The 26,559-nt window shown below is 44.5% G+C and overlaps 2 protein-coding genes across 2 annotated transcripts in view; one reads left to right on the forward strand and one right to left on the reverse strand.

Annotated features, from left to right (window-relative positions):
* LOC139406270 (BCL2 interacting protein 2) overlaps nucleotides 1-13,334 on the forward strand; it is a 69,510-nt gene extending 56,176 nt beyond the window's left edge. The window contains exons 7-10 of the mRNA XM_071148722.1: nucleotides 3,355-3,486; nucleotides 8,564-8,650; nucleotides 8,825-8,923; nucleotides 11,367-13,334. Of these exons, the coding sequence (XP_071004823.1) occupies nucleotides 3,355-3,486; nucleotides 8,564-8,650; nucleotides 8,825-8,923; nucleotides 11,367-11,424 (376 nt within the window). The 3' untranslated portion in view covers nucleotides 11,425-13,334. The remainder of the gene's footprint in view (nucleotides 1-3,354; nucleotides 3,487-8,563; nucleotides 8,651-8,824; nucleotides 8,924-11,366) is intronic.
* A 2,242-nt stretch (nucleotides 13,335-15,576) lies between these two features.
* On the reverse strand, nucleotides 15,577-16,925 carry LOC139407522 (glucosaminyl (N-acetyl) transferase 3, mucin type). The gene has a single exon (XM_071151324.1). The coding sequence runs from the start codon at nucleotides 16,923-16,925 to the stop codon at nucleotides 15,600-15,602; it is 1,326 nt and encodes a 441-aa protein (XP_071007425.1). The 3' UTR covers nucleotides 15,577-15,599.
* Nucleotides 16,926-26,559: the final 9,634 nt, after the last annotated feature.

Consider the following 26,559-nt stretch of genomic DNA (forward strand, 5'->3'; position numbering starts at 1 on the left):
GTAGTAGTAGTAGCCTGTATCTGTATATTATTATTAGTAGTAGTAGTAGCCTATGTATATATTTAATATGCAGTGGATCCCTAGTGCTATAGGCCTATATTCAGTCAATTTCCTGACGCATTTAACGCTCACGTCTCCTACAGCTGAACAGATGTGGACAATTATCTCTATAACTTAACCCTCACCCCTCTCTGTAACCTAACCCTCGCCCCTCTCTGTAACCTAACCCTCGCCCCTCTCTGTAACCTAACCCTCGCCCCTCTCTGTAACCTAACCCTCGCCCCTCTCTGTAACCTGACCCTCGCCCCTCTCTGTAACCTAACCCTCACCCCTCTGTAACCTAACCCTCACCCCTCTCTGTCACCTAACCCTCACCCCTCTCTGTAACCTAACCCTCACCCCTCTCTGTCACCTAACCCTCACCCCTCTCTGTCACCTAACCCTCACCCCTCTCTGTCACCTAACCCTCACCCCTCTCTGTCACCTAACCCTCACCCCTCTCTGTCATCTAACCCTCACCCCTCTCTGTAACCTAACCCTCACCCCTCTCTCTCGCCTAACCCTCACCCCTCTCTCTCGCCTAACCCTCACCCCTCTCTGTCACCTAGCCCTCACCCCTCTCTGTCACCTAGCCCTCACCCCTCTCTCACCTAACCCTCACCCCTCTCTGTCACCTAACCCTCACCCCTCTCTGTCACCTAGCCCTCACCCCTCTGTCACCTAACCCTCACCCCTCTCTTTAACCTAACCCTCACCCCTCTCTGTCACCTAACCCTCACCCCTCTCTGTCACCTAACCCTCACCCCTCTCTGTCACCTAACCCTCACCCCTCTGTCACCTAACCCTCACCCCTCTCTGTCATCTAACCCTCACCCCTCTCTGTAACCTAACCCTCACCCCTCTCTCTCGCCTAACCCTCACCCCTCTCTCTCGCCTAACCCTCACCCCTCTCTGTCACCTAGCCCTCACCCCTCTCTGTCACCTAGCCCTCACCCCTCTCTCTCACCTAACCCTCACCCCTCTCTGTCACCTAGCCCTCACCCCTCTGTCACCTAGCCCTCACCCCTCTGTCACCTAACCCTCACCCCTCTGTCACCTAACCCTCACCCCTCTCTGTCACCTAACCCTCACCCCTCTCTGTCACCTAACCCTCACCCCTCTCTGTCACCTAGCCCTCACCCCTCTCTGTCACCTAGCCCTCACCCCTCTCTGTCACCTAGCCCTCACCCATCTGTCACCTAACCCTCACCCCTCTTGGTCACCTAACCCTCACCCCTTTCTTTAACCTAACCCTCACCCCTCTCTGTCACCTAACCCTCACCCCTCTCTGTCACCTAACCCTCACCCCTTTCTTTAACCTAACCCTCACCCCTCTCTGTCACCTAACCCTCACCCCTCTCTGTCACCTAACCCTCACCCCTCTCTGTCACCTAACCCTCACCCCTCTCTGTCACCTAACCCTCACCCCTCTCTGTCACCTAACCCTCACCCCTCTCTGTCACCTAACCCTCACCCCTCTCTGTCACCTAACCCTCACCCCTCTCTGTCACCTAACCCTCACCCCTCTCTGTCACCTAACCCTCACCCCTCTCTGTCACCTAACCCTCACCCCTCTCTGTCACCTAACCCTCACCCCTCTCTGTCACCTAACCCTCACCCCTCTCTGTCACCTAGCCCTCACCCCTCTCTGTCACCTAGCCCTCACCCCTCTCTCTCACCTAGCCCTCACCCCTCTCTGTCACCTAACCCTCACCCCTCTCTGTCACCTAACCCTCACCCCTCTCTGTCACCTAGCCCTCACCCCTCTGTCACCTAACCCTCACCCCTCTCTTTAACCTAACCCTCACCCCTCTCTGTCACCTAGCCCTCACCCCTCTCTTTAACCTAACCCTCACCCCTCTCTTTATCCTAACCCTCACCCCTCTCTTTATCCTAACCCTCACCCCTCTCTTTATCCTAACCCTCACCCCTCTCTGTCACCTAGCCCCCACCCCTCTCTTTAACCTAACCCTCACCCCTCTCTTTAACCTAACCCTCACCCCTCTCTGCCACCTAACCCTCACCCCTCTCTGCCACCTAACCCTCACCCCTCTCTGCCACCTAACCCTCACCCCTCTCTGCCACCTAACCCTCACCCCTCTCTGTCACCTAACCCTCACCCCTTTCTTTAACCTAACCCTCACCCCTCTCTGTCACCTAACCCTCACCCCTCTCTGTCACCTAACCCTCACCCCTCTCTGTCACCTAACCCTCACCCCTCTCTGTCACCTAACCCTCACCCCTCTCTGTCACCTAACCCTCACCCCTCTCTGTCACCTAACCCTCACCCCTCTCTGTCACCTAACCCTCACCCCTCTCTGTCACCTAACCCTCACCCCTCTCTGTCACCTAACCCTCACCCCTCTCTGTCACCTAACCCTCACCCCTCTCTGTCACCTAACCCTCACCCCTCTCTGTCACCTAACCCTCACCCCTCTCTGTCACCTAACCCTCACCCCTCTCTGTCACCTAACCCTCACCCCTCTCTGTCACCTAACCCTCACCCCTCTCTGTCACCTAACCCTCACCCCTCTCTGTCACCTAACCCTCACCCCTCTCTGTCACCTAGCCCTCACCCCTCTCTCTCACCTAACCCTCACCCCTCTCTGTCACCTAGCCCTCACCCCTCTGTCACCTAGCCCTCACCCCTCTGTCACCTAACCCTCTCTCTCTTTAACCTAACCCTCACCCCTCTCTGTCACCTAGCCCTCACCCCTCTCTTTAACCTAACCCTCACCCCTCTCTTTATCCTAACCCTCACCCCTCTCTTTATCCTAACCCTCACCCCTCTCTTTATCCTAACCCTCACCCCTCTCTGTCACCTAGCCCCCACCTCTCTCTTTAACCTAACCCTCACCCCTCTCTGCCACCTAACCCTCACCCCTCTCTGCCACCTAACCCTCACCCCTCTCTGTCACCTAACCCTCACCCCTCTCTTTATCCTAACCCTCACCCCTCTCTTTATCCTAACCCTCACCCCTCTCTGTCACCTAACCCTCACCCCTCTCTGTCACCTAACCCTCACCCCTCTCTTTAACCTAACCCTCACCCCTCTCTGTCACCTAGCCCTCACCCCTCTCTTTAACCTAACCCTCACCCTTCTCTTTATCCTAACCCTCACCCCTCTCTTTATCCTAACCCTCACCCCTCTCTTCATCATAACCCTCACCCCTCTCTTTATCCTAACCCTCACCCCTCTCTGTCACCTAGCCCCCACCCCTCTCTTTAACCTAACCCTCACACCTCTCTTTAACCTAACCCTCACCCCTCTCTGTAACCTAACCCTCACCCCTCTCTGTTGTTGTGTGTTATCAGGTATGTGATCGGCACTTTGGAGCTCTTGGTAGCAGAGAACTATATGATAGTGTATCTGAACGGCGCCACGTCCAGGAAGAAGATGCCCAGTGTGGGCTGGCTCAGGAAGTGCTATCAGCAGATCGACCGCAGGTGAGACATAGTAGCACAGTTACTCTGGTACCCAGTAGACCTGTTACCCAGTAGCCCAGTTATTTTGTTACCATGGTACCTGTTGCGCAGTAGACCAGTTACTCTGGTACCCAGTAGACCAGTTACCCAGTAGACCAGTTACTCTGGTACCCAGTAGACCAGTTACCCAGTAGACCAGTTACCCAGTAGACCAGTTACCCAGTAGACCAGTTACCCAGTAGACCAGTTACCCAGTAGACCAGTTACCGAGTAGACCAGTTACTCTGGTACCCAGTAGACCAGTTACCCAGTAGACCAGTTACTCTGGTACCCAGTAGACCAGTTACCCAGTAGACCAGTTACTCTGGTACCCAGTAGACCAGTTACCCAGTAGACCAGTTACCCAGTTACCCAGTAGACCAGTTACCCAGTTACCCAGTAGACCTATTACCCAGTTACCCATTAGCCCCCCGACACATAAACTACTGCAGCATAAATACTGGAGGCTGAGACAGGAGGGACAGGAGACACTGTGGCCCCAACCGATGAGACCCCCGGACAGGGCCAAACAGGAAGGATATAACCCCAACCACTTTGCCAAAGCTCTATACAATATTGTGATGCTGAGGTATAATAAACAGATATATATATATATATATGAGTGAGTGAGTGAGTGAGTACAGGCAACATAAGGTTGAATATATTATTATAGATCTGCGATCTACGGTCTCTTTTATATTATGACATTTCAACTAGATCTACTGTCTTTATTATATTACAACAGACCAGCTGTATCTACTGTCTCCCTTTCACTTTGGCCATTGTTGTGGGCCTGCCCTCCCCTCAACAGCCTCAAATAGGCTATTTCATGTCGGTTGGGGTGGGGCAGCAGACACATTTCATCACTTTTCATTACAGTTCATTACATCATTTCATCACATTACATTTTTATATATTGCTTCTAAAATTTAAAAAAATCACAAATAATATTTTGTATTATTAATTTATTTTTTTGAATTTTACCCCCTTTTCTCCCCAATTTCGTGGTATCCAATTGTTTAGTAGCTACTACCTTGTCTCATCGCTACAACTCCCGTAGGGGCTCGGGAGAGACTAAGGTTGAAAGTCATGCGTCCTCCGATACACAACCCAACCAAGCCGCACTGCTGCTTAACACAGCACGCATCCAACCCGGAAGCCAGCCGCACCAATATGTTGGAGGAAACACCGTGCACCTGGCAACCTTGGTTAGCGCGCACTGCGCCCGGCCCGCCACAGGAGTCGCTGGTGCGCGATGATACAAGGATATCCCTACCGCCCAAGCCCTCCCTAACCCGGACGACGCTGGGACAATTGTGCGTCACCCCACGGACCTCCCGGTCGCAGCCGGTTACGACAGAGCCTGGGCGCGAACCCAGAGTCTGGTGGCACAGCTGGCGCCACCCGCTGCGCCATCCTGGAGCTATATTATTAATTTCTAACAAGGGCATTAGCATGAGTAGAACTTACCAGTCCAAAACAGTGACATTGTTCCTCTTCTGCAGGCACCGTTACGATTATACACAGTGGCTACAACAGTGTCCTCTCAAAAAATATTCCTCCACTTGGGAATCACTAAATGAATCGTCCTACAACAATCTCTGTCTCACTTTTCCAATCAATTTCTTCTAAAATTGTGTGTACATCTGTATATCTAGACTCAGATTTAGCTTTCCCTGACTTAGTCGCCATACTGATTGATATATAAACAGCTGAATCTGCGTGTTTACCAAAACAACGCTGTGCGTAAAATGCGTAGCTCCTTCCCTGAATAAAACTTCAATAGCGAATGACTCTCTTTACGCCGGAGTTTACGACATGGGTTGGTCTTCCAACACAACCGTTGCATATTAACATTTACCTCAGCTCATTGGCTATCTACCCAGCTAGATTTCAAGACGATCAGTGGTCATTGGGTTAAAATACTGTCAATCAACCAAACAGTGGTCATATCATTGGTGCTTTGTGATGTCATTACTTGTTGTCTTCAAATCGGTTTCTTTCAGTCAATACGTCCCGCGAAATGGCCCATCAGGTTTAGTTGTGTTACAAACAAACCAGTTGATTGCAGTGAAACCAAACATGACTGGAAAAGTCACGTTCTGTGTGGGTGATTTACCTGGAATGTGTCGTCAAATGGAATGAGACGGAATTCACTACACAAGCGGTTCACAAAATGTTTCGTGTTAGGCTATAAAAACGGATTTGATCAAACAATAGACAATTCATTGTGTAACAATGAGCATTGGGATTGCAAACAGAGGAAGATCGTCAAAGGGAAACAATTTATTTTATTGCAGTTTGTGATTTTGTTACGCCTGTGCTGGTTGAAATAGTTGTATTTTATGGGGCTCTATCCTCAGATAATCGCATCGTATTCTTTCGCAGTAAATCCTTTTTTAAATCTGACAACGCAGTTGGATTAGCAAGATGACTATTTATGTAGCGATCACCGTATGTTGTCGAATTTCATCCCTCTACAGGGTACCGTGCGCAGAGAGGTTAACAAGAAATTTGTGGAGTGGTTGAAAAATGAGTTTTAATGACTCCATACTAAGTGTATGTAAACTTCTGACTTCAACTGTATCTACATTACAACACACTGCCCTACCACAACATATCTACAATACAACACACTACTCTACCACAACATATCTACAATACAACACACTACTCTACCACAACATACACCGTTAAGATAAGTGGTGTATGTGTGTAAAGTCCATTGTTGCAACCCCTATTACTAGCCTGTTCAAACTCTTTCATATTGCCTGAGATTGGAACGCTGCCGCGGTCATTCCCCTCTTCAATGTTGGAGACACTCTAGACCCAAACTGCTACAGACCTATATCTATCTATCCTACCCTGCCTTTCTAAAATCTTCGAAAGCCAAGTTAAAAAACAGATCACCAACCATTTCGAATCCCACCGGTCCTTCTCCACTATGCAATCTGGTTTCCGAACTGGTCATGGGTGCACATCAGCCACGCTCAAGGTCCTAAACAATATCATAACCGCCATCGATAAAAGACAGTACTGTGCAGCCGTCTTCATCAACCTGGCCAAGGCTTTCGACTCTGTCAATCACCGTATTCTTATCGGCGTACACAATATCCTTTCTCAAATGACTGCCTCGCCATGTTCACCAACTTCTTATCAAATAGAGTTCAGTGTGTCAAATCAGAGGGCCTGTTGTCCGGACCTCTGGCAGTCTCTATGGAGGTGCCACAGGGTTCAATTCTCAGGCTGACTTTTTCTCTGTATACATCAATGATGTCGCTCTTGCCGCTGGTAATTCTCTGATCCACCTCTACGTAGACGACAGCATTCTGTATTCTTCTGGCCCTTCTTTGGACACTGTGTTAACTAACCTCCAAACAAGCTTCAATGCCATACAACTCTCCTTCCGTGGCCTCCAACTACTCTTAAACGCTAGTAAAACTAAATGCATGCTCTTCAACCGACTGCTGCCCTTACCCACCCGCCCCACTAGCATCACTACTCTGGACCGTTCTGACTTAGAATATGTGGACAACTACAAACACCTAGGTGTCTGGTTAGACTGTAAACTCTCCATCCAGACTCACATTAAACATCTCCAATCCAAAATTAAATCTAGAATCGGCTTCCTATTTCGCAACAAAGCCTCCTTCACTCATGCTGCCAAACATACCCTCGTAAAACTGACTATCCTACCAATCCTTGACTTCTGCGATGTCATTTACAAAATATCCTCCAACACTCTACTCAGCAAACTGGATGTAGTCTATCACAGTGCCATCCGTTTTGTCACCAAAGCCCCATATACTACGAATTACCTGTATACACTGTGACCTGTATGCTCTCGTTGGCTGGCTCTCGCTACATATTCGTCGCCAAGCCCACTGGCTCCAGGTAATCTACAAGTCTTTGCTAGGTAAAGATACCGCCTTATCTCAGCTCACTGGTCACCATAGCAACACCCACCTGTAGTATGCGCTGCAGCAGGTGTATTTTACTGGTCACCCCCAAAGCCAACACTTCCTTTGGCTGCCTTTCCTTCCAGTTCTCTGCTGCCAATGACTGGAACGAATTGCAAAAATCACTGAAGCTGGAGACTTACATCTCCCTCTCTAACTTTAAGCATCAGCTATCAGAGAAGCTTACCGATCACTGTACCTGTACACAGCCAATCTGTAAATAACCCACCCAACTACCTCATCCCCATATTGTTATTTAGGTTCTTGCTCTTTTGCACCCCAGTATCTCTACTTGCACATCTTCTGCACATCTATGTGCAGTGTGTCACACTGCTTTCCTTTGTCAGGTCACAGTTGTAAATGAGAACTTGTTCTCAACTGGCCAACCTGGTTAAATAAAGGTGAAATAAAAAATACATGTAAAAAAATATATTACTTACACCTATCAAAGATTTGGCATTCAGACCATGCCCATTGCCTAAACAACTGGTGATGCCCATTGCCTAAACAACTGGTGATGCCCATTGCCTAAACAACTGGTGATGCCCATTGCCTAAACAACTGGTGATGCCCATTGCCTAAACAACTGGTGATGCCCATTGCCTAAACAACTGGTGATGCCCATTGCCTAAGCAACTGGTGATGCCCATTGCCTAAGCAACTGGTGATGCCCATTGCCTAAACAGCCGGGGATGCCCATTGCCTAAGCAGCCGGGGATGCCCATTGCCTAAGCAGCCGGGGATGCCCATTGCCTAAGCAGCCGGGGATGCCCATTGCCTAAACAGCCGGGGATGCCCATTGCCTAAGCAGCCGGGGATGCCCATTGCCTAAGCAGCCGGGGATGCCCATTGCCTAAGCAGCCGGGGATGCCCATTGCCTAAACAACTGATGATGCCCATTGCCTAAGCAACTGGTGATGCCCATTGCCTAAACAGCCGGGGATGCCCATTGCCTAAGCAGCCGGGGATGCCCATTGCCTAAGCAGCCGGGGATGCCCATTGCCTAAGCAGCCGGGGATGCCCATTGCCCAAGCAGCCGGGGATGCCCATTGCCGAACCATTGGATGTTCACTAAGGACATGCCCTTTCTCCTCTTTCAGGTTAAGGAAGAATTTGAAGTCGTTGATTATCGTCCACCCCTCCTGGTTTATCCGCACCCTCCTGGCCCTCACCAAACCCTTTATAAGGTAGGTGGTCAAGTGTTAGAACTCTTCTTCATAACCGTCACCAAACACTTCCTGAGGTAGGTAATAACCTTTCAAAAGGTACAGTAGGTGCCTCTATGTTTTCATAATTAAGATGTTGGAAAATAAAGACCTATCAGATCATTCCCTAAATGTCTTCTGCTTTCCTTGTTTCAGCTCAAAGTTCAGCCAGAAGATCCAATTTGTGTTCAACTTGACAGACCTTTCTGAACTGGTTCCTATGGAATACGTCTCTATTCCAGACTGCATTAAAGAGTAAGTCTATGTAGTTTCTCTGTAACAGACTGCATTAAAGATTAGGTCTATGTAGTATATCTCTATACCAGACTGCATTAAAGAGTAGGTCGATCTCTATACCAGACTGCATTAAAGAGTAGGTCTATGTAGTATATCTCTATACCAGACTGCATTAAAGAGTAGGTCTATCTCTATACCAGACTGCATTAAAGAGTAGGTCTATCTCTATACCAGACTGCATTAAAGAGTAGGTCTATCTCTATACCAGACTGCATTAAAGAGTAGGTCTATCTCTATACCAGACTGCATTAAAGAGTAGGTCTATGTAGTATATCTCTGTGACAGACTGCATTAAACAATGTAAAGGTAATGCTACCAAATACTAATTGAGTGTATGTAAAATTCTGACCCACTGGGAATGTGATGAAAGAAATAAAAGCTGAAATAAATCATTCTCTCTACAGTCATGACCAAATGTTTTGAGAATGACACAAATATTAATTTCCACAAAGTTTGTTGCTTCAGTGTCTTTAGATATTTTTGTCAGATGTTACTATGGAATACTGAAGTATAATTACAAGCATTTCATAAGTGTCAAAGGCTTTTATTGACAATTAAATTAAGTTGATGCAAAGAGTCAATATTTGCAGTGTTGACCCCTCTTTTTCAAGACCTGACTGATGGCAGCCTATTCTTGCATAGTCATTGCTTGGAGTCTTGGGGTTTTGTTTGTCTACCCGCCTCTTGAGGAATGACCACAAGTTCTCAATGGGATTAAGGTCTGGGGTGTTTCCTGGCCATGCACCCAAAATATCAATGTTTTGTTCCCAGAGCCACTTATTTATCACTTTTGCCTTATGGCAAGGTGCTCCATCATGCTGGAAAAAGCATTGTTCGTCACCAAACTGTTCCTGGATGGTTGGGAGAAGTTGCTCTCGGAGGATGTGTTGGTACCATTCTTTATTCATGGCTGTGTTCTTAGGCAAAATTGTGAGTGAGCCCACTCCCTTGGCTGAGAAGCAACCCCACACATGAATGGTCTCATGATGCTTTACTGTTGGCATGACACAGGACTGATGGTAGCGCTCACCATTTTTCCAGATGTCCCAAACAATCGGAAAGGGGATTCATCAGAGAAAATGACTTTACCTCCTCAGCAGTCCAATCCCTGTACCTTTTGCAGAATATCAGTCTGTCCCTGATGTTTTTCCTGGAGAGAAGTGGCTTCTTTGCTGCCTTCTTGACACCAGGCCATTCTCCAAAAGTCTTCACCTCGCTGTGTGTGCAGATGCACTCACACCTGCCTGCTGCCATTCCTGAGCAAGCTCTGTACTGGTGGTGCCCCGATCCCGCAGCTGAATCCACTTTAGGAGACAGCCCTAGCGCTTGCTGGACTTTCTCGGCACCCTGAAGCCTTCTTCACAACAATTGAACCGCTCTCCTTGAAGTTCTTGATGATCCGATAAATGGTTGATTTAGGTGCAATGATACTGGCAGCAATATCCTTGCCTGTGAAGCCCTTTTTGTGCAAAGCAATGATGACGGCATGTGTTTCATTGCAGGTAACCATGGTTGACAGAGGAAGAATAATGATTCCAAGCACCACCCTCCATTTGAAGCTTCCAGTCTGTTATTCGAACTCAATCAGCATGACAGAGTGATCTCCAGCCTTGTCCTCGTCAACACTCACACATGTGTTAACAAGAGAATCACTGACATGATGTCAGCTGGTCCTTTTGTGGCAGGGCTGAAATCCAGTGGAAATGTTTTGTGGGGATTCAGTTCATTTAATTGGCACAGAGGGACTTTGCAATTAATTGCAATTCATCTGATCACTCTTCATAACATTCTGGACTATATGCAAATTGCCATCATACAAACTGAGGCAGCAGACTTTGTGAAAATGTATATTTATAAAACTTTTGGCCACGACTGTTAGGTTCCAGTCCCCACGGTGTTCTACTTCTTAGTATAGTGGGGTTCAGTTAGGGGTTTGGTTCCAGTACTCATGGTGTTATACTTAGTATTGTGGGGGTCAGTTAGGGGTTTGGTTCCAGTACTCAGTGTTCTACTTAGTATAGTGGAGGTCGGTTAGGGGTTTGGTTCCAGTCCTCATGGTGTTCTACTTCTTAGTATAGTGGATGTCAGTTAGGGGTTTGGTTCCAGTCCTCTTGGTGTTATACTTAGTATAGTGGGGGTCAGTTAGGGGTTTGGTTCCAGTACTCAGTGTTCTACTTAGTATAGTGGAGGTCGGTTAGGGGTTTGGTTCCAGTACTCAGTGTTCTACTTAGTATAGTGGGGGTCAGTTAGGGGTTTGGTTCCAGTCCTGACCGTGTTTACTTCTTAGTATAGTGGAGGTTGGTTAGGTTCCAGTCCTCATGGTGTTCTACTTAGTATAGTGGAGGCCAGTTAGGGGTTTGGTTCCAGTCCCAGAGCTCTGACGATTATTCTCTTTCCACAGGCTCGACCAGGAGAAACCCGTCAGAGTGGAGATGGCAGCCATGCCAGAGACAGAGTAAGACTACCTGGGCGGCTTGCTAGCTCTGCTCTGTCTGCCCTGCACAGCTCCAGACCGATGACGAATGTTCAGAACCACATCTGATCAGCCTTTACTGTTGATAATGTGTGTTGCAACTTGAGAGACTTAGAGAGCTAGCCCAGGTGTAAGAGAAGATAAGTACCTTTCTGAGACCATTCTCCCTGTTACTTTGTTACAACCCTCTAACTCTCCGTTTGTCATTGTTACGACCCTCTCTCATTGTTGCAACCCTCTCTCTCCCTCTCTCATTGTTACGACCCTCTCTCTCCCACTCTCATTGTTGCAACCCTCTCTCTCCCACTCTCATTGTTGCAACCCTCTCTCTCCCACTCTCATTGTTGCAACCCTCTCTCTCCCTCTCTCATTGTTGCATCCCTCTCTCATTGTTGCATCCCTCTCTCATTGTTGCAACCCTCTCTCTCCCACTCATTGTTGCAACCCTCTCTCTCCCACTCTCATTGTTGCAACCCTCTCTCTCCCTCTCTCATTGTTGCATCCCTCTCTCTCCCTCTCTCATTGTTGCATCCCTCTCTCATTGTTGCATCCCTCTCTCATTGTTGCAACCCTCTCTCTCCCACTCATTGTTGCAACCCTCTCTCTCCCACTCTCATTGTTGCAACCCTCTCTCTCCCACTCTCATTGTTGCAACCCTCTCTCTCCCACTCATTGTTACGACCCTCTCTCTCCCACTCTCATTGTTGCAACCCTCTCTCTCCCTCTCTCATTGTTGCAACCCTCTCTCTCCCACTCTCATTGTTGCAACCCTCTCTCTCCCACTCATTGTTACGACCCTCTCTCTCCCACTCTCATTGTTACGACCCTCTCTCTCCCACTCTCATTGTTGCAACCCTCTCTCTCCCACTCTCATTGTTGCAACCCTCTCTCTCCCACTCTCATTGTTGCAACCCTCTCTCTCCCTCTCTCATTGTTACGACCCTCTCTCTCCCACTCTCATTGTTGCAACCCTCTCTCTCCCACTCTCATTGTTGCAACCCTCTCTCTCCCACTCTCATTGTTGCAACCCTCTCTCTCCCTCTCTCATTGTTACGACCCTCTCTCTCCCTCTCTCATTGTTGCAACCCTCTCTCTCCCACTCTCATTGTTGCAACCCTCTCTCTCCCTCTCTCATTGTTACGACCCTCTCTCTCCCTCTCTCATTGTTGCAACCCTCTCTCTCCCTCTCTCATTGTTACGACCCTCTCTCTCCCTCTCTCATTGTTGCAACCCTCTCTCTCCCTCTCTCATTGTTGCAACCCTCTCTCTCCCACTCTCATTGTTGCAACCCTCTCTCTCCCACTCATTGTTGCAACCCACTCTCTCTCTGGTCAATCTCTCCACCGTGCTCTGTAACCTTTTATGTATCAAGCCAAACATAGAAATGTTGATGTCATAGTTACTTTTTGTATCTGCAATGTATTTAAGGCACTCTGTTACTGAGGGTTGATGCTTGTTCTTCATTACATTTAAATATATATTTATATTCAACAGGTGAGAAAGGACAAAGATTAATATATATTTTTATGTTTTTTTTTTTTTATCCTTATTTTAGGTCACATGACCCCACAGAGTGATGTTAAATAGAGCAGGTTTCACAGCACCATGAAACTCTTTACTGCAGGTTTTGCATGACCTGGAAACGGTTTACTGCTAATGTCTTTGAAAGAATCCTACATGAAAAAGTTACTGTCATATGTCTGGAAGGACCAGATTCTGTCTGTCTGTAGCGACAACAAGGTATATGTTGTGAAAACAGAGAACCTAAAGAGATATTGGTTGATGCTGAAATGTGATACCAGTCTTACTGTCAATCAGGATGTTGGTTTTTGTCAAGTGTTTTTGGAGGGGACGTTCTTGTACATTATTTCTCTAAAGTAAAAATCCACATCCAAATGTGTCTTTATTCATTAGGAAGAATTTTTCAAGTACAACAGAAAAACACACATACTTACCACAGTAGTTGGCATACAAAACATATTGTTAATATATGATATACTATACTAACAATACATTACATGGTAAGACTGGGTTTAGTTTCATGTTTGACTCAAATTAGTTGTCTTCGGTATTCTACAGTAAAAAAAATGGCATGGTTCCAACAAAAAAACTACTCTTAAATGAGGAGTCAAATGAAAAAGCTGCCTTAATACCTTGGTGTTACTTAAGGTATTGTTTTACATTAGAGAGGCTTTAATTAAAACACAGAGAAGATGAGCTGCTTCTAAATGAGTAAGTTAGAACATTTCTGACTAAACCCACTTTGCATAAAGGCGTGTGCTGAATGGCAGATTTCTGTTCAATCTATATATAAATATACTGAACAAAATATATCAACTCAGCATGTAAAGTGTTGGTTTCATGAGCTGAAGTACAAGATCCCAGACATTTTCCATACGCACAAAAATATTATTTCCCTCAAATTGTGAGCACAAAGTTTTACATCTGTTAGTGAGCATTTCTCCTTTGCCAAGATAATCCATCCACCTGACAGGTGTGGCATATCAAGAAGCTGATTAAACAGCATGATCATTACATAGGTGCACCTTGTGCTGGGGACAATAAATGGCCACTCTAAAATGTGCAGTTTTGTCACACAACACAATGCCACAAATGTCTCAAGTTTTGAGGGAGCGTGCAATTGGCATGCTGACTGCAGGAATGAGCTATTTCCAGAGTGAATGTTGAATGTTAATTTCTCTACCACAAGCTGCTTCCCAATGTGGTTTTAGAGAATGTGGAAGTACTTCCAACAGACCTCACAACCGCAGACCACGTGTAACCATGCCAGCCCAGGACCTCCACATGCGGGAAACTGAGGACTTTTTCTGTCTGTAATAAAGCCCTTTTGTGGGGAAAAACTCATTCTGATTGGATGAGCACCCATGGTTGCGCCTCTGCCCACCATGTGAAATCCATAGGTTAGGGCTTAATGAGTTGACTGATTTAATTTCAATTGACTGATTTTCTTCTATGAACTATATTAAAATCATTGAAATTGTTGCATGTTGGTTTTATATTAATTATAGCTAACCAATAATGCCATTTTAAGAAGAATATAAAATAAAAGTAACAAATGATGAAAGAGCAGCAGTAAAATAACAATAGCGAGGCTGTAGACGGGGCACCGGTTAGTCAAGGTAATTTATGTAATATGTAGGTAGAGTTATTAAAGTGACTATGCATAGATAACAGAGTAGCAGCAGTGTAAATGGGGGGGGTGCAAATAGTCTGGGTAGCCATTTGATTAGATGTTCAGCAGTCGTATGGCTTGGGGGTAGAAGCTGTTCAGCAGTCATATGGCTTGGGGGTAGAAGCTGTTCAGCAGTCGTATGGCTTGCGGGTAGAAGCTGTTCATCAGTCTAATGGCTTGGGGGTAGAAGATGTTCAGCAGTCGTATGGCTTGCGGGTAGAAGCTGTTCAGCAGTCTAATGGCTTGGGGGTAGAAGCTGTTCAGCAGTCGTATGGCTTGGGGTAGAAGCTGTTTAGAAGCCTATTGAACCTAGACTTGGTGCTCCGGTACCGCTTGCCGTGCGGTAGCACAGAGAACAGTCTATGACTAGGGTGGCTGGAGTCTTTGACAATTTTTATGGTCTTCCTCTGACACCACCTGGTATAGATGTCCTGGATGGCAGGAAGCTTGGCCCCAGTGATGTACTGGGCCGTACGCACTACCCTCTGTAGTGCCTTGCGGTCGGAGGCCGAGCAGTTGTCATAGCAGGTAGTGGTGCAGAGGAAGGCCCTAAAAATCATGAAAGACTCCAGGCACACTAGTCATATATACACATAGGTTTTGTCATTCCCTCATACACCAAGTATGTATATATAATGTTATAAAACTTTATAGCCTGGCATTGTTGACTACGTGTAGAACAGTAATAACGATGGTATAACTGTTACAGAATTGATGTGTTCAGTGAAACTAGTCATTGGACTAGATGCAGTACTAATTAAAGACTACAGGAGGGTGTATGTCTGGAATATTCATAGTAATCACAACGATACAGTGCAACCCCAACATCTAAGAAAAACTACATTTTATTTACAACCGTCTTACATTAACATCAAATATACAGTATAATCAGAAATAAAACACGCTCTAGCCGTTTGAGAATAGAGTTAAAGGGGTAAAAACAGCTACACGATTGTATTTACAACCTTTCATAGTTTTTGTAAGATATTCCCAGATTCCACTGTCCTTACTGATACACTGTACGTTGCTTTAAAGCGCAGGTATGACTCCAGACACCTGATCGCCACATCATCCACCTCAGGGTCAAACTTGTTAGCAATAAGGTGGTGTTGGTTTAGGAGCCACTGCAGGTCTCCAGCTCCATAGACACACACAGCTCTCCTGTAGGTCCCGGAGCAGTGGGGGTAGGGGGCTCCGCTCCTCACATCCCCAGCCAGGTAGCTCCACCTCACTACCCTGGCCATGGAGTTCATATCAGACTGCTGGAACTTACTGTTGGGGGGGTTGGAGCCTGGGACAGCGGGCATGCGCTGCAGAGTGGCCCACAGGTGTTCATCAGGACTATAGGTGTCCTTCTCCCACTCCAGCAGAACCCGGACCTCCTGACTCTTCATCACGTGACGGACGAAGGCTCTGGATACCACAAAGTAGGCGTTGCCAGAGAACATGGGGGTGTTGATTGGTGGAGGGGTCTTCTTAACCTCTGTCCTGACCACAGTGTTGGTGACGTTGTGGTGGAACAGCCATCTGCCCTTCTTGTAGTCGTTGGTGACCTCTGACTCCATGCTGTTCTTTCCGTTCAGCAGCTTGAGGGCCTGAACCATCTCAGCGTTGGTCTTAATGGGGAAGTCGGTTCCACAGGTGTTGAGAAGGTACCTCCACTGGACAGGTGACTTTAGCAGGTCCTCCATACAGTTCAGGTCAGCCTGCACTCTGGACCAGGAGGCGTAGATCACGCTCTCTATCTTACTGGCCACAAACACATTGGGTAGGCAGGAAACAATAGCTCTCACTGCACTCCTGAAGTCCTCTGATGATTTCTGGTCGATGTGGACGCAGTAGACGTTCTGAGGAGTGTACAAAGCACGCAGGAGCCTCTCAAACATCTCAATCTTCTCGTGGATGACCATGGAGTAGGCGATGGGGAACTCCTTTTCCTCCTGGCTCAGAGGAACGGTGATGAACCCTCTGTCTGCAACGTACCTCTGACAGTCCTGAGTTACATTGTGGTAGAACTCCTCTGAAAGCAGCTGCTGCTTCTTCTTGGTCTTCAGCAGGAGGCTGAGCTGCTCCCTCTCCAGACCCTCCATGTCTCCTCGGATTATGGCTGAGCAGGCCTGCAGGTCGGCAGCGTAGTCCGAGGGGAGGAGGTCTGCAGCGGGGAGAGGACCCCTGTCTGAGCCCAGCGGACGTCTGAGAGCCATCCACAGGAGCAGAGAGACTGATCCACTCAATAGGATCAGAGACAAGTTCCTGAACATTCTCTGAGATCTGGACAAGGAAACTGCAGCCATTACTAGTCTGGTATTCTCTTTCTATGATGTCTTGTTAGTATTCTTTATCTGATATTAGTATCAATGGAAACCACCGCAAAGAAGACTACTGCTCAACTGAATGTGTCTCACCTCGACCTCAGCTCAAGTAAATGACGCACATCTCTCACACCTCAGTTTAAAAGGAGAGGTGTGATCATTAACTTTAGTGGGCATGGTCTATAGGCATGGTGTATACACCAGTTGGTAGAAACGTACTGTATCCACGGGGAGTGGCTCAACTTGTGGCACCTGTATGTGGATAGTTTCCTCATCCACATCTTGACACGTTAGTAGCACATTGATACTGAAAGTGTAAAGTAGAGTAAACTGACATATCAAGTTCCTCTTTCTTCTCTGGAACCCGTTTAGACACAGTGAAAAATAGGTTGAGAATAAATCATGTAACATACAGTGGGGAGAACAAGTATTTGAAACACTGCCGATTTTGCAGGTTTTCCTACTTACAAAGCATGTAGAGGTCTGTAATTTTTATCATAGGTACACTTCAACTGTGAGAGACGGAATCTAAAACAAAAATCCAGAAAATCACATTGGTATGATTTTTAAGTAATTATTTTGCATTTTATTGCATGACATAAGTATTTGATACATCAGAAAAGCAGAACTTAATATTTGGTACAGAAACCTTTGTTTGCAATTACAGAGATCATATGTTTCCTGTAGTTCTTGACCAGGTTTGCACACACTGCAGCAGGGATTTTGGCCTACAAACAGACCTTCTACAGATCCTTCAGGTTTCGGGGCTGTCGCTGGGCAACACAGACTTTCAGCTCCCTCCAAAGATTTTCTATTGGGTTCAGGTCTGGAGACTGGCTAGGCCACTCCAGGACCTTGAGATGCTTCTTACGGAGCCACTCCTTAGTTACCCTGGCTGTGTGTTTCCAGCCACGACCCATCTTCAATGCTCTTACTGAGGGAAAGAGTTTTTTGGCCAAGATCTTGCGATACATGGCCCCATACATTCTCCCCTCAATACGGTGCAGTCGTCCTGTCCCCTTTGCAGAAAAGCATCCCCAAAGAATGATGTTTCCACCTCCATGCTTCACGGTTGGGATGGTGTTCTTGGGGTTGTAGTCATCATTCTTCTTCCTTCAAAGTTTAGACCAAAAAGCTCTATTTTTGTCTCATCAGACCACATAAACTTCTCCCATTCCTCCTCTGAATCATCCAAATGGTCATTGGCAAACTTCAGACGGGCCTCGACATGCGCTGGCTTGAGCAGGGGGACCTTGCGTGCCCTGCAGGATTTTAATCCATGATGGCGTAGTGTGTTACGGATGGTTTTCTTTGAGACTGTGGTCCCAGCTCTCTTCAGGTCATTGACCAGGTCCTGCTGTGTAGTTCTGGGCTGATCCCTCACCTTCCTCATGATCATTGATGCCCCACGAGGTGAGATCTTGCATGGAGCCCCAGACCGAGGGTGATTGACCGTCATCTTGAACTTCTTCCATTTTCTAATAATAGCGCCAACAGTTGTTGCCTTCTCACCAAGCTTCTTGCCTATTGTCCTGTAGCCCATCCCAGCCTTGTGCAGGTCTACAATTTTATCCATAATGTCCTTACACAGCTCTCTGGTCTTGGCCATTGTGGAGAGGTTGGAGTCTGTTTGATTGAGTGTGTGGACAGGTGTCTTTTATACAGGTAACGAGTTCAAACAGGTGCAGTTAATACAGGTAATGAGTGGAGAACAGGAGGGCTTCTTAAAGAAAAACTAACAGGTCTGTGAGAGCCGGAATTCTTACTGGTTGGTAGGTGATCAAATACTTATGTCATGCAATAAAATGCAAATGAATTACTTAAAAATCATACAATGTGATTTTCTGGATTTTTGTTTTAGATTCCGTCTCTCACAGAAGTGTACCTATGATAAAAATGACAGACCTCTACATGGTTTGTAAGAAGGAAAACCTGCAAAATCGGCAGTGTACCAAATACTTGTTCTCCCCACTGTATATAAACATGTAGCATATAATATAAACATGTAACATATAATATAAACATGTAACATATAATATAAACATGTAACATATAATATAAACTTGTAACATATAATATAAACATGTAACATATAATATAAACAGGTAACATATAATATAAACAGGTAACATATAATATAAACAGGTAACATATAATATAAACTTGTAACATATAATATAAACTTGTAACATATAATATAAACATGTAACATATAATATAAACAGGTAACATATAATATAAACAGATAACATATAATATAAACAGGTAACATATAATATAAACAGGTAACATATAATATAAACAGGTAACATATAATATAAACAGGTAACATATAATATAAACAGGTAACATATAATATAAACATGTAACATATAATATAAACTTGTAACATATAATATAAACAGGTAACATATAATATAAACAGGTAACATATAATATAAACAGGTAACATATAATATAAACAGGTAACATATAATATAAACATGTAACATATAATATAAACTTGTAACATATAATATAAACAGGTAACATATAATATAAACAGGTAACATATAATATAAACAGGTAACATATAATATAAACAGGTAACATATAATATAAACAGGTAACATATAATATAAACAGGTAACATATAATATAAACAGGTAACATATAATATAAACAGGTAACATATAATATAAACAGGTAACATATAATATAAACATGTAACATATAATATAAACAGGTAACATATAATATAAACAGGTAACATATAATATAAACAGGTAACATATAATATAAACAGGTAACATATAATATAAACATGTAACATATAATATAAACAGGTAACATATAATATAAACAGGTAACATATAATATAAACAGATAACATATAATATAAACAGATAACATATAATATAAACATGTAACATATAATATAAACAGGTAACATATAATATAAACAGGTAACATATAATATAAACATGTAACATATAATATAAACAGGTAACATATAATATAAACAGGTAACATATAATATAAACAGATAACATATAATATAAACAGATAACATATAATATAAACAGGTAACATATAATATAAACAGGTAACATATACATGAGAGAGTGAAGAATATTTCCATGAGCAGCAGCAGATTAAAAACCAATAATCTACCGTGTCACAGTTGTCTGGTGAGTCACTAGATCAGCGGTCACCAACCTTTTCTAGGTCAAGATCACTTTCTGAGATAAAATGCAAGTCGAGATCTAAAACTCAGATTTTTTTAAATACAATTAAAAAAATGTAAGCCTATACAACATTAACCTATTAAAAACAGTTCTGTAGCAATGAGGTTTGTGCAGTAATCTATAGGCAAATACATTGTCACCTCATATAGAATTGCCCTGTTTGGACTATTTAAAAAAAATAAAAAAAAATCTATAGAAATGTAAGGTAGGCTTTATGATCACACCAGTAATATATCTGTTGTTTTAGTACTGGTGAGGCACAGCTGAGTGAGCATACATTTATATAATTAGCTTTTTATTTTACTGGGCTGATGGTGCCTCATCTGATGGCCAGTCTCAGCGGAGGGAGAGAGCAGCAGACTGAGGGTCCGTCTCTCAACGTCCCTTCGCACTCCCTTTCCTCCACTGACACTGACCAAAAAGGGACACTGTCTTCCAGCTGATGGCAAAACTCGAGTCTCCTCATGCACAAATTCATCTTATTCATGTTGCTATGAGAGGAGGAATATTCCTTGCTATTAAAAAAGACCCATGCCGCTAATAACAACAATGCAAGCCTATCGATGCATTTTCCTACTCATTCACTACAGCTACAGTGCTGGTTGTAGCGCGAGTGGAAGTAGGAAGGAGGCACATTTTAAGGCTTATAAAAGTGTTGACAGTGCTGAGTAAGAAAAACATAAAACCAGCTGCTCTTGGCTGTATTCGTTGACAGTCTCTCTCTAGTCATGGTTTGAAATCTCACAGTATCAACTTTGCTGTAGCTTCCTTTTATACCTGCTACATTACTGCAGACTCGGTCATCTGATCCATCCGATTGGCCAGCGTTAGGCCGATAGATGGATTTGCTGGGCTCGCCGGAAAGGCAGCGTTAGAACCTTCAGACACATGAAATGGGACAACAATTTGCCTACCCGGTACGCAGGACAGGTGAATCATCTACCAGTAACAGTGTGAGACAAAACAGAAATGTTTGGAAATTGGATCTAAATGCTTTGGAGATCAACCAGTCGATCAGGTTTGACAGGATGGTGAAGATTGCATTAGATTGTTCCTTTTAACTTAATTCACATGGTTTGAAATGTCTGTAAATATGGGTAAATGATGTCTGAACATATGGGTAAATGATGTCTGAACATATGGGTAAATGATGTCTGAACATATGGGTAAATGATGTCTGAACATACGGGTAAATGATGTCTGAACATACGGGTAAATCAAATCTAATTTTATTTGTCACTTGCGCCGAATACAACAGATGTGGTAGACCTTACAGTGAAATGCTGAATACAACAGGTGTAGTAGACCTCACAGTGAAATGCTGAATACAACAGGTGTAGTAGACCTTACAGTGAAATGCTGAATACAACAGGTGTAGTAGACCTCACAGTGAAATGCTGAATACAACAGGTGTAGTAGACCTCACAGTGAAATGCTGAATACAACAGGTGTAGTAGACCTTACAGTGAAATGCTGAATACAACAGGTGTAGTAGACCTTACAGTGAAATGCTGAATACAACAGGTGTAGTAGACCTTACAGTGAAATAATGAATACAACAGGTGTAGTAGACCTTACAGTGAAATGCTGAATACAACAGGTGTAGTAGACCTCCCAGTGAAATGCTGAATACAACAGGTGTAGTAGACCTTACAGTGAAATGATGAATACAACAGGTGTAGTAGATCTTACAGTGAAATGCTGAACACAACAGGTGTAGTAGACCTTACAGTGAAATGCTGAATACAACAGGTGTAGTAGACCTTAAAGTGAAATGCTGAATACAACAGGTGTAGTAGACCTTACAGTGAAATGCTGAATACAACAGATGTGGTAGACCTTACAGTGAAATGCTGAATACAACAGGTGTAGGTAGACCTCACAGTGAAATGCTGAATACAACAGGTGTAGTAGACCTCACAGTAAAATGCTGAATACAACAGGTGTAGTAGACCTCACAGTGAAATGCTGAATACAACAGGTGTAGTAGACCTCACAGTGAACTGCTGAATACAACAGGTGTAGTAGACCTTACAGTGAAATGCTGAATACAACAGGTGTAGTAGACCTCACAGTGAAATGCTGAATACAACAGGTGTAGTAGACCTCACAGTGAAATGCTGAATACAACAGGTGTAGTAGACCTTACAGTGAAATGCTGAATACAACAGGTGTAGTAGACCTCACAGTGAAATGCTGAATACAACAGGTGTAGTAGACCTCACAGTGAACTGCTGAATACAACAGGTGTAGTAGACCTTACAGTGAAATGCTGAATACAACAGGTGTAGTAGACCTCACAGTGAAATGCTGAATACAACAGGTGTAGTAGACCTCACAGTGAAATGCTGAATACAACAGGTGTAGTAGACCTTACAGTGAAATGCTGAATACAACAGGTGTAGTAGACCTCACAGTGAACTGCTGAATACAACAGGTGTAGTAGACCTCACAGTGAAATGCTGAATACAACAGGTGTAGTAGACCTTACAGTGAAATGCTGAATACAACAGGTGTAGTAGACCTTACAGTGAAATGCTGAATACAACAGGTGTAGTAGACCTTACAATGCAGTTTAAAAAATACCTTAAAAAAGCAATAAAATAACAATAGCAAGGTTATATATAGGGGGTACCGGTAACAGAGTCAATGTGGAGGTTATATATAGGGGGTACCGGTAACAGAGTCAATGTGGAGGTTATATATAGGGGATACCGGTAACAGAGTCAATGTGGAGGTTATATATAGGGGGTACCGGTAACAGAGTCAATGTGCGGGGGCACCGGTTAGTCAAGGTAATTGAGGTAATATGTACATATAGGTAGAGTTATTAAAGTGACGATGCATAGATAATAACAGAGAGTAGCAGCAGCAGTGTAAAAAGGGGAGGACAATGTCTTATGGCTTGGGGGTAGAAGCTGTTTAGAAGCCTCTTGAACCTAGACGTGGTGCTCCGGTACCGCTTGCCGTGCGATAGCAGAGTGAACAGTCTATGATTAGGGTGGCTGGAGTCTTTGACAATGTTTAGGGCGTTCCTCTGACACCGCCTGGTATTGAGGTCCTGGACGGCAGAAAGCGTGGCCCCAGTGATGTACTGGGCCGTATGCACTACACTCTGTAGTGCCTTGCGGTCGGAGGCCGAGCAGCTGCCATACTATGCAGGCATTGATGCAACCAGTTGCTCTCGATTGTGCAGCTGTAGAACATTTTGAGGATCTGAGGACCCATGACAAGTCTTTTCAGTCTCCTGAGGGGGAATAGGTTTTGTCGTGACCTCTTCAGGACTGTCTTGGTGTGCCTGGACCATGTTAGTTTGTTGGTGATGTGGACACCAAGGAACTTGAATCTCCCAACCTGCTTCACTACCGCCCTGTCGATGTTAATAGGGGCTCGGTCCTTTTTTTCCTGTAGTCCACAATCATCACCTTAGTCTTGATCATGTTGAGAGAGAAGTTGTTATCCTGGCACCACACTGCCAGGTCTTTGACCTCCTCCCTATAGTCTATCTCGTTGTTGTCAGTGATCAGGCCTACCATTACTACTATTACTACTACTACCAATACTCTGCTGTCACTACCACTACTACTACTATTTTACGTCCATAATTACTTCAGCAAGCACACCACATTTCCTTCAGGAAATGTCCTTTTGTAGTTATTTATTTAATGTATTATTTTTTCACAGGGGTCAGCACAACCAGAGTGTAATGGCCAAGCCTACTACTACTACTACTACCATTACTACCATTACTACTACTATCACTACCATTACTACTAATATTACTACACTACCATTACTATCACTACTATCACTACCATTTCTACTAATATCACACCACATTTCCTTCAGGAAATGTCCTTGTGTAGTTATTTATTTAATGTATTATTTTTTCGCAGGGGTCAGCACAACCAGAGTGTAATGGCCAAGCCTCGCCTTGGGTGAACCTCTTTTGTGATGAAGGTGTCTCCCCTGCCAGATAATTATAAACGCACACGTTGATGTCAATGAATTAGTGAAAGCCAGTTGATTGAGGGAGTTGAAATTAAGTTACAAAGTACGTCAGTCAGGGCGGACATCCTCAATAAACAATGTATGATCACAGTAACCTGGTGATCAGCCAATCAAGGTTGTAAAATTGTTCTCGCTTTCCGTCAAAGACCGTCAAACATTGACTCATATCCTTGTTTGTCCACCTCTTCCAGTATTTCAAAACTATTTTAACTGGCATGGTGCCAAACAAAGATTTTCCCTGTCTGATACGGAACACCAGGAATGTAGCTCAGAGAGAGGGGGAGAGAGGTACAGTTGAAGTCGGAAGTTTACATACACCTTAGCCAAATACATTTAAACTCAGTCTATCACAATTCCCGACATTTAATCCTAGTAAAAATTCCCTGTCTTAGGTCAGTTAGCATAACCACTTTATTTTAAGAATGTGAAATGTCAGAATAATGGTAGAGAGAATGATTTATTTCAGCTTTTATTTCTTTCATCACATTCCCAGTGGGTCAGAAGTTTACATACACTCAATTAGTATTTGGTAGCATTGCCTTTAAATTGTTTAACTTGGGTCAAACGTTTAGGGTAGCCTTCCACAAGATTCCCACAATAAGTTGGGTGAATTTTGTCCCCTTCCTCCTGACAGAGCTGGTGTAACTGAGTCAGGTTTTTAGGCCTCCTTGCTTGCACATGCTTTTTCAGTTCTGCCAAAAAATCTTCCATAGGATTGAGGTCAGGGCATTGTGATGACCTCTCCAATACTTTGACCTTGTTGTCCTTAAGCCATTTTGCCACAACTTTTGAAGTATGCTTGGGGTCATTGTCCATTTGGATGACCCATTTGCGACCAAGCTTTAACTTCCTGACTGATGTCTTGAGATGTTGTTTCAATATATCTGCATAATTTTCCATCCTCATGATTATTTTGTGAAGTGCACCCAGTCCCTCCTGCAGCAAATCACCCCCACAACATGATGCTGCAACTCCCGTGCTTCACGGTTGGGATGGTGTTCTTCAGCTTGCAAGCTTCCCCCTTTTTCCTCCAAACATTACGATGGTCATTATGGCCAAAAAGCTCTATTTTTGTTTCATCAGACCAGAGGACATTTCTCCAAAAAGTACGATCTTTGTCCCCATGTGCAGTTGCACACCGTAGTCTTGTTTTTTTTATGGCGTTTTTGGAGCAGTGGCTTCTTCCTTGCTGAGCGGCCTTTCAGGTTATGTCGATATAGGACTCGTTTTACTGTGGATATTAGATACTTTTATACCTGTTTCCTCCAGCATCTTCACAAGGTCCTTTGCTGTTGTTCTGGGATTGATGTGCACTTTTCGCACCAAAGTACGTTCATCTCTAGGAGACAGAACGTGTCTCCTGCCTGAGCTGTATGGTGGCTGCGTGGTCCCATGGTGTTTATACTTGCGCACTATTGTTTGTACAGTTGAACGTGGTACCTTCAGGCGTTTGGAAATTGCTCCCAAGGATGAACCAGACTTGTGGAGGTCTATCAATTTGGCTGATTTCTTTTGATTTTCCCATGATGTCAAGCAAAGAGGAACTGAGTTTGAAGGTAGGCCTTGAAATACATCCACAGTTACACCTCGAATTAACTCAAATGGTGTCAATTAGCCTATCAGAAGCTTCTAAAGCCATGACATAATTTTCTAGAATTTTCCAAGCTGTTTAAAGGCACAGTCAACTTAGTGTATGTAAACTTCTGACCCACTGAAATTGTGATACAGTGTGTGAAATAATCTGTCTAAACAATTGTTGGAAAAATTACTTGTGTCATGCACAAAGTTGATGTCCTAACCAACTTGCCAAAACTATAGTTTGTAAACAAGAAATGTGTGGAGTGGTTGAAAAACGAGTTTTAATGACTCAACCTAAGTATATGTAAACTTCTGACTTCAACTGTAGGTGGGTGACGTTTCTGTTTGTCTTTTCACATAGTCAAACACTTTTGTGGACTGATGGTGTTTAGGGCTACTGACTCACCCAGTGGGACAGTGGGAGACAGAGGAGAAGAAGGAGGTAGGGAGGTAGAGGACGAAGGTAGAGGAGGAGGAGGTAAAGGAGGAGGAAGAGGTAAAGGGGTTAGAGGAGGAAGAGGTAAAGGAGGTGGAGGAGTAGGTGGAGGAGGAGCAGGTAGATTCATACAGATTTAGGAAACAGGGTTAGGGTCAGGGTTAGGGTCAGGGTTAGGGTCAGGGTTAGGGTCAGGGTTAGGGTCAGGGTTAGGGTCAGGGTTAGGGTCAGGGTTAGGGTTAGGGGTTAGGGTTAGGGTTAGGGTTAGGGTTAGGGTTAGGGTTAGGGTTAGGGGTTAGGGTTAGGGTTAGGGTTAGGGTTAGGGTTAGGGTTAGGGTTAGGGTCAGGGTTAGGGTCAGGGTTA

The sequence above is a fragment of the Oncorhynchus clarkii genome, chromosome 4 (genome assembly GCF_045791955.1).
Source record: "Oncorhynchus clarkii lewisi isolate Uvic-CL-2024 chromosome 4, UVic_Ocla_1.0, whole genome shotgun sequence".
NCBI lineage: Eukaryota > Metazoa > Chordata > Actinopteri > Salmoniformes > Salmonidae > Oncorhynchus > Oncorhynchus clarkii.

Bases quoted from the DNA above. Each gene is read 5' to 3' on its own strand.
- LOC139407522 (XM_071151324.1), bottom strand. From the start codon at position 16,925: ATGGCTGCAGTTTCCTTGTCCAGATCTCAGAGAATGTTCAGGAACTTG.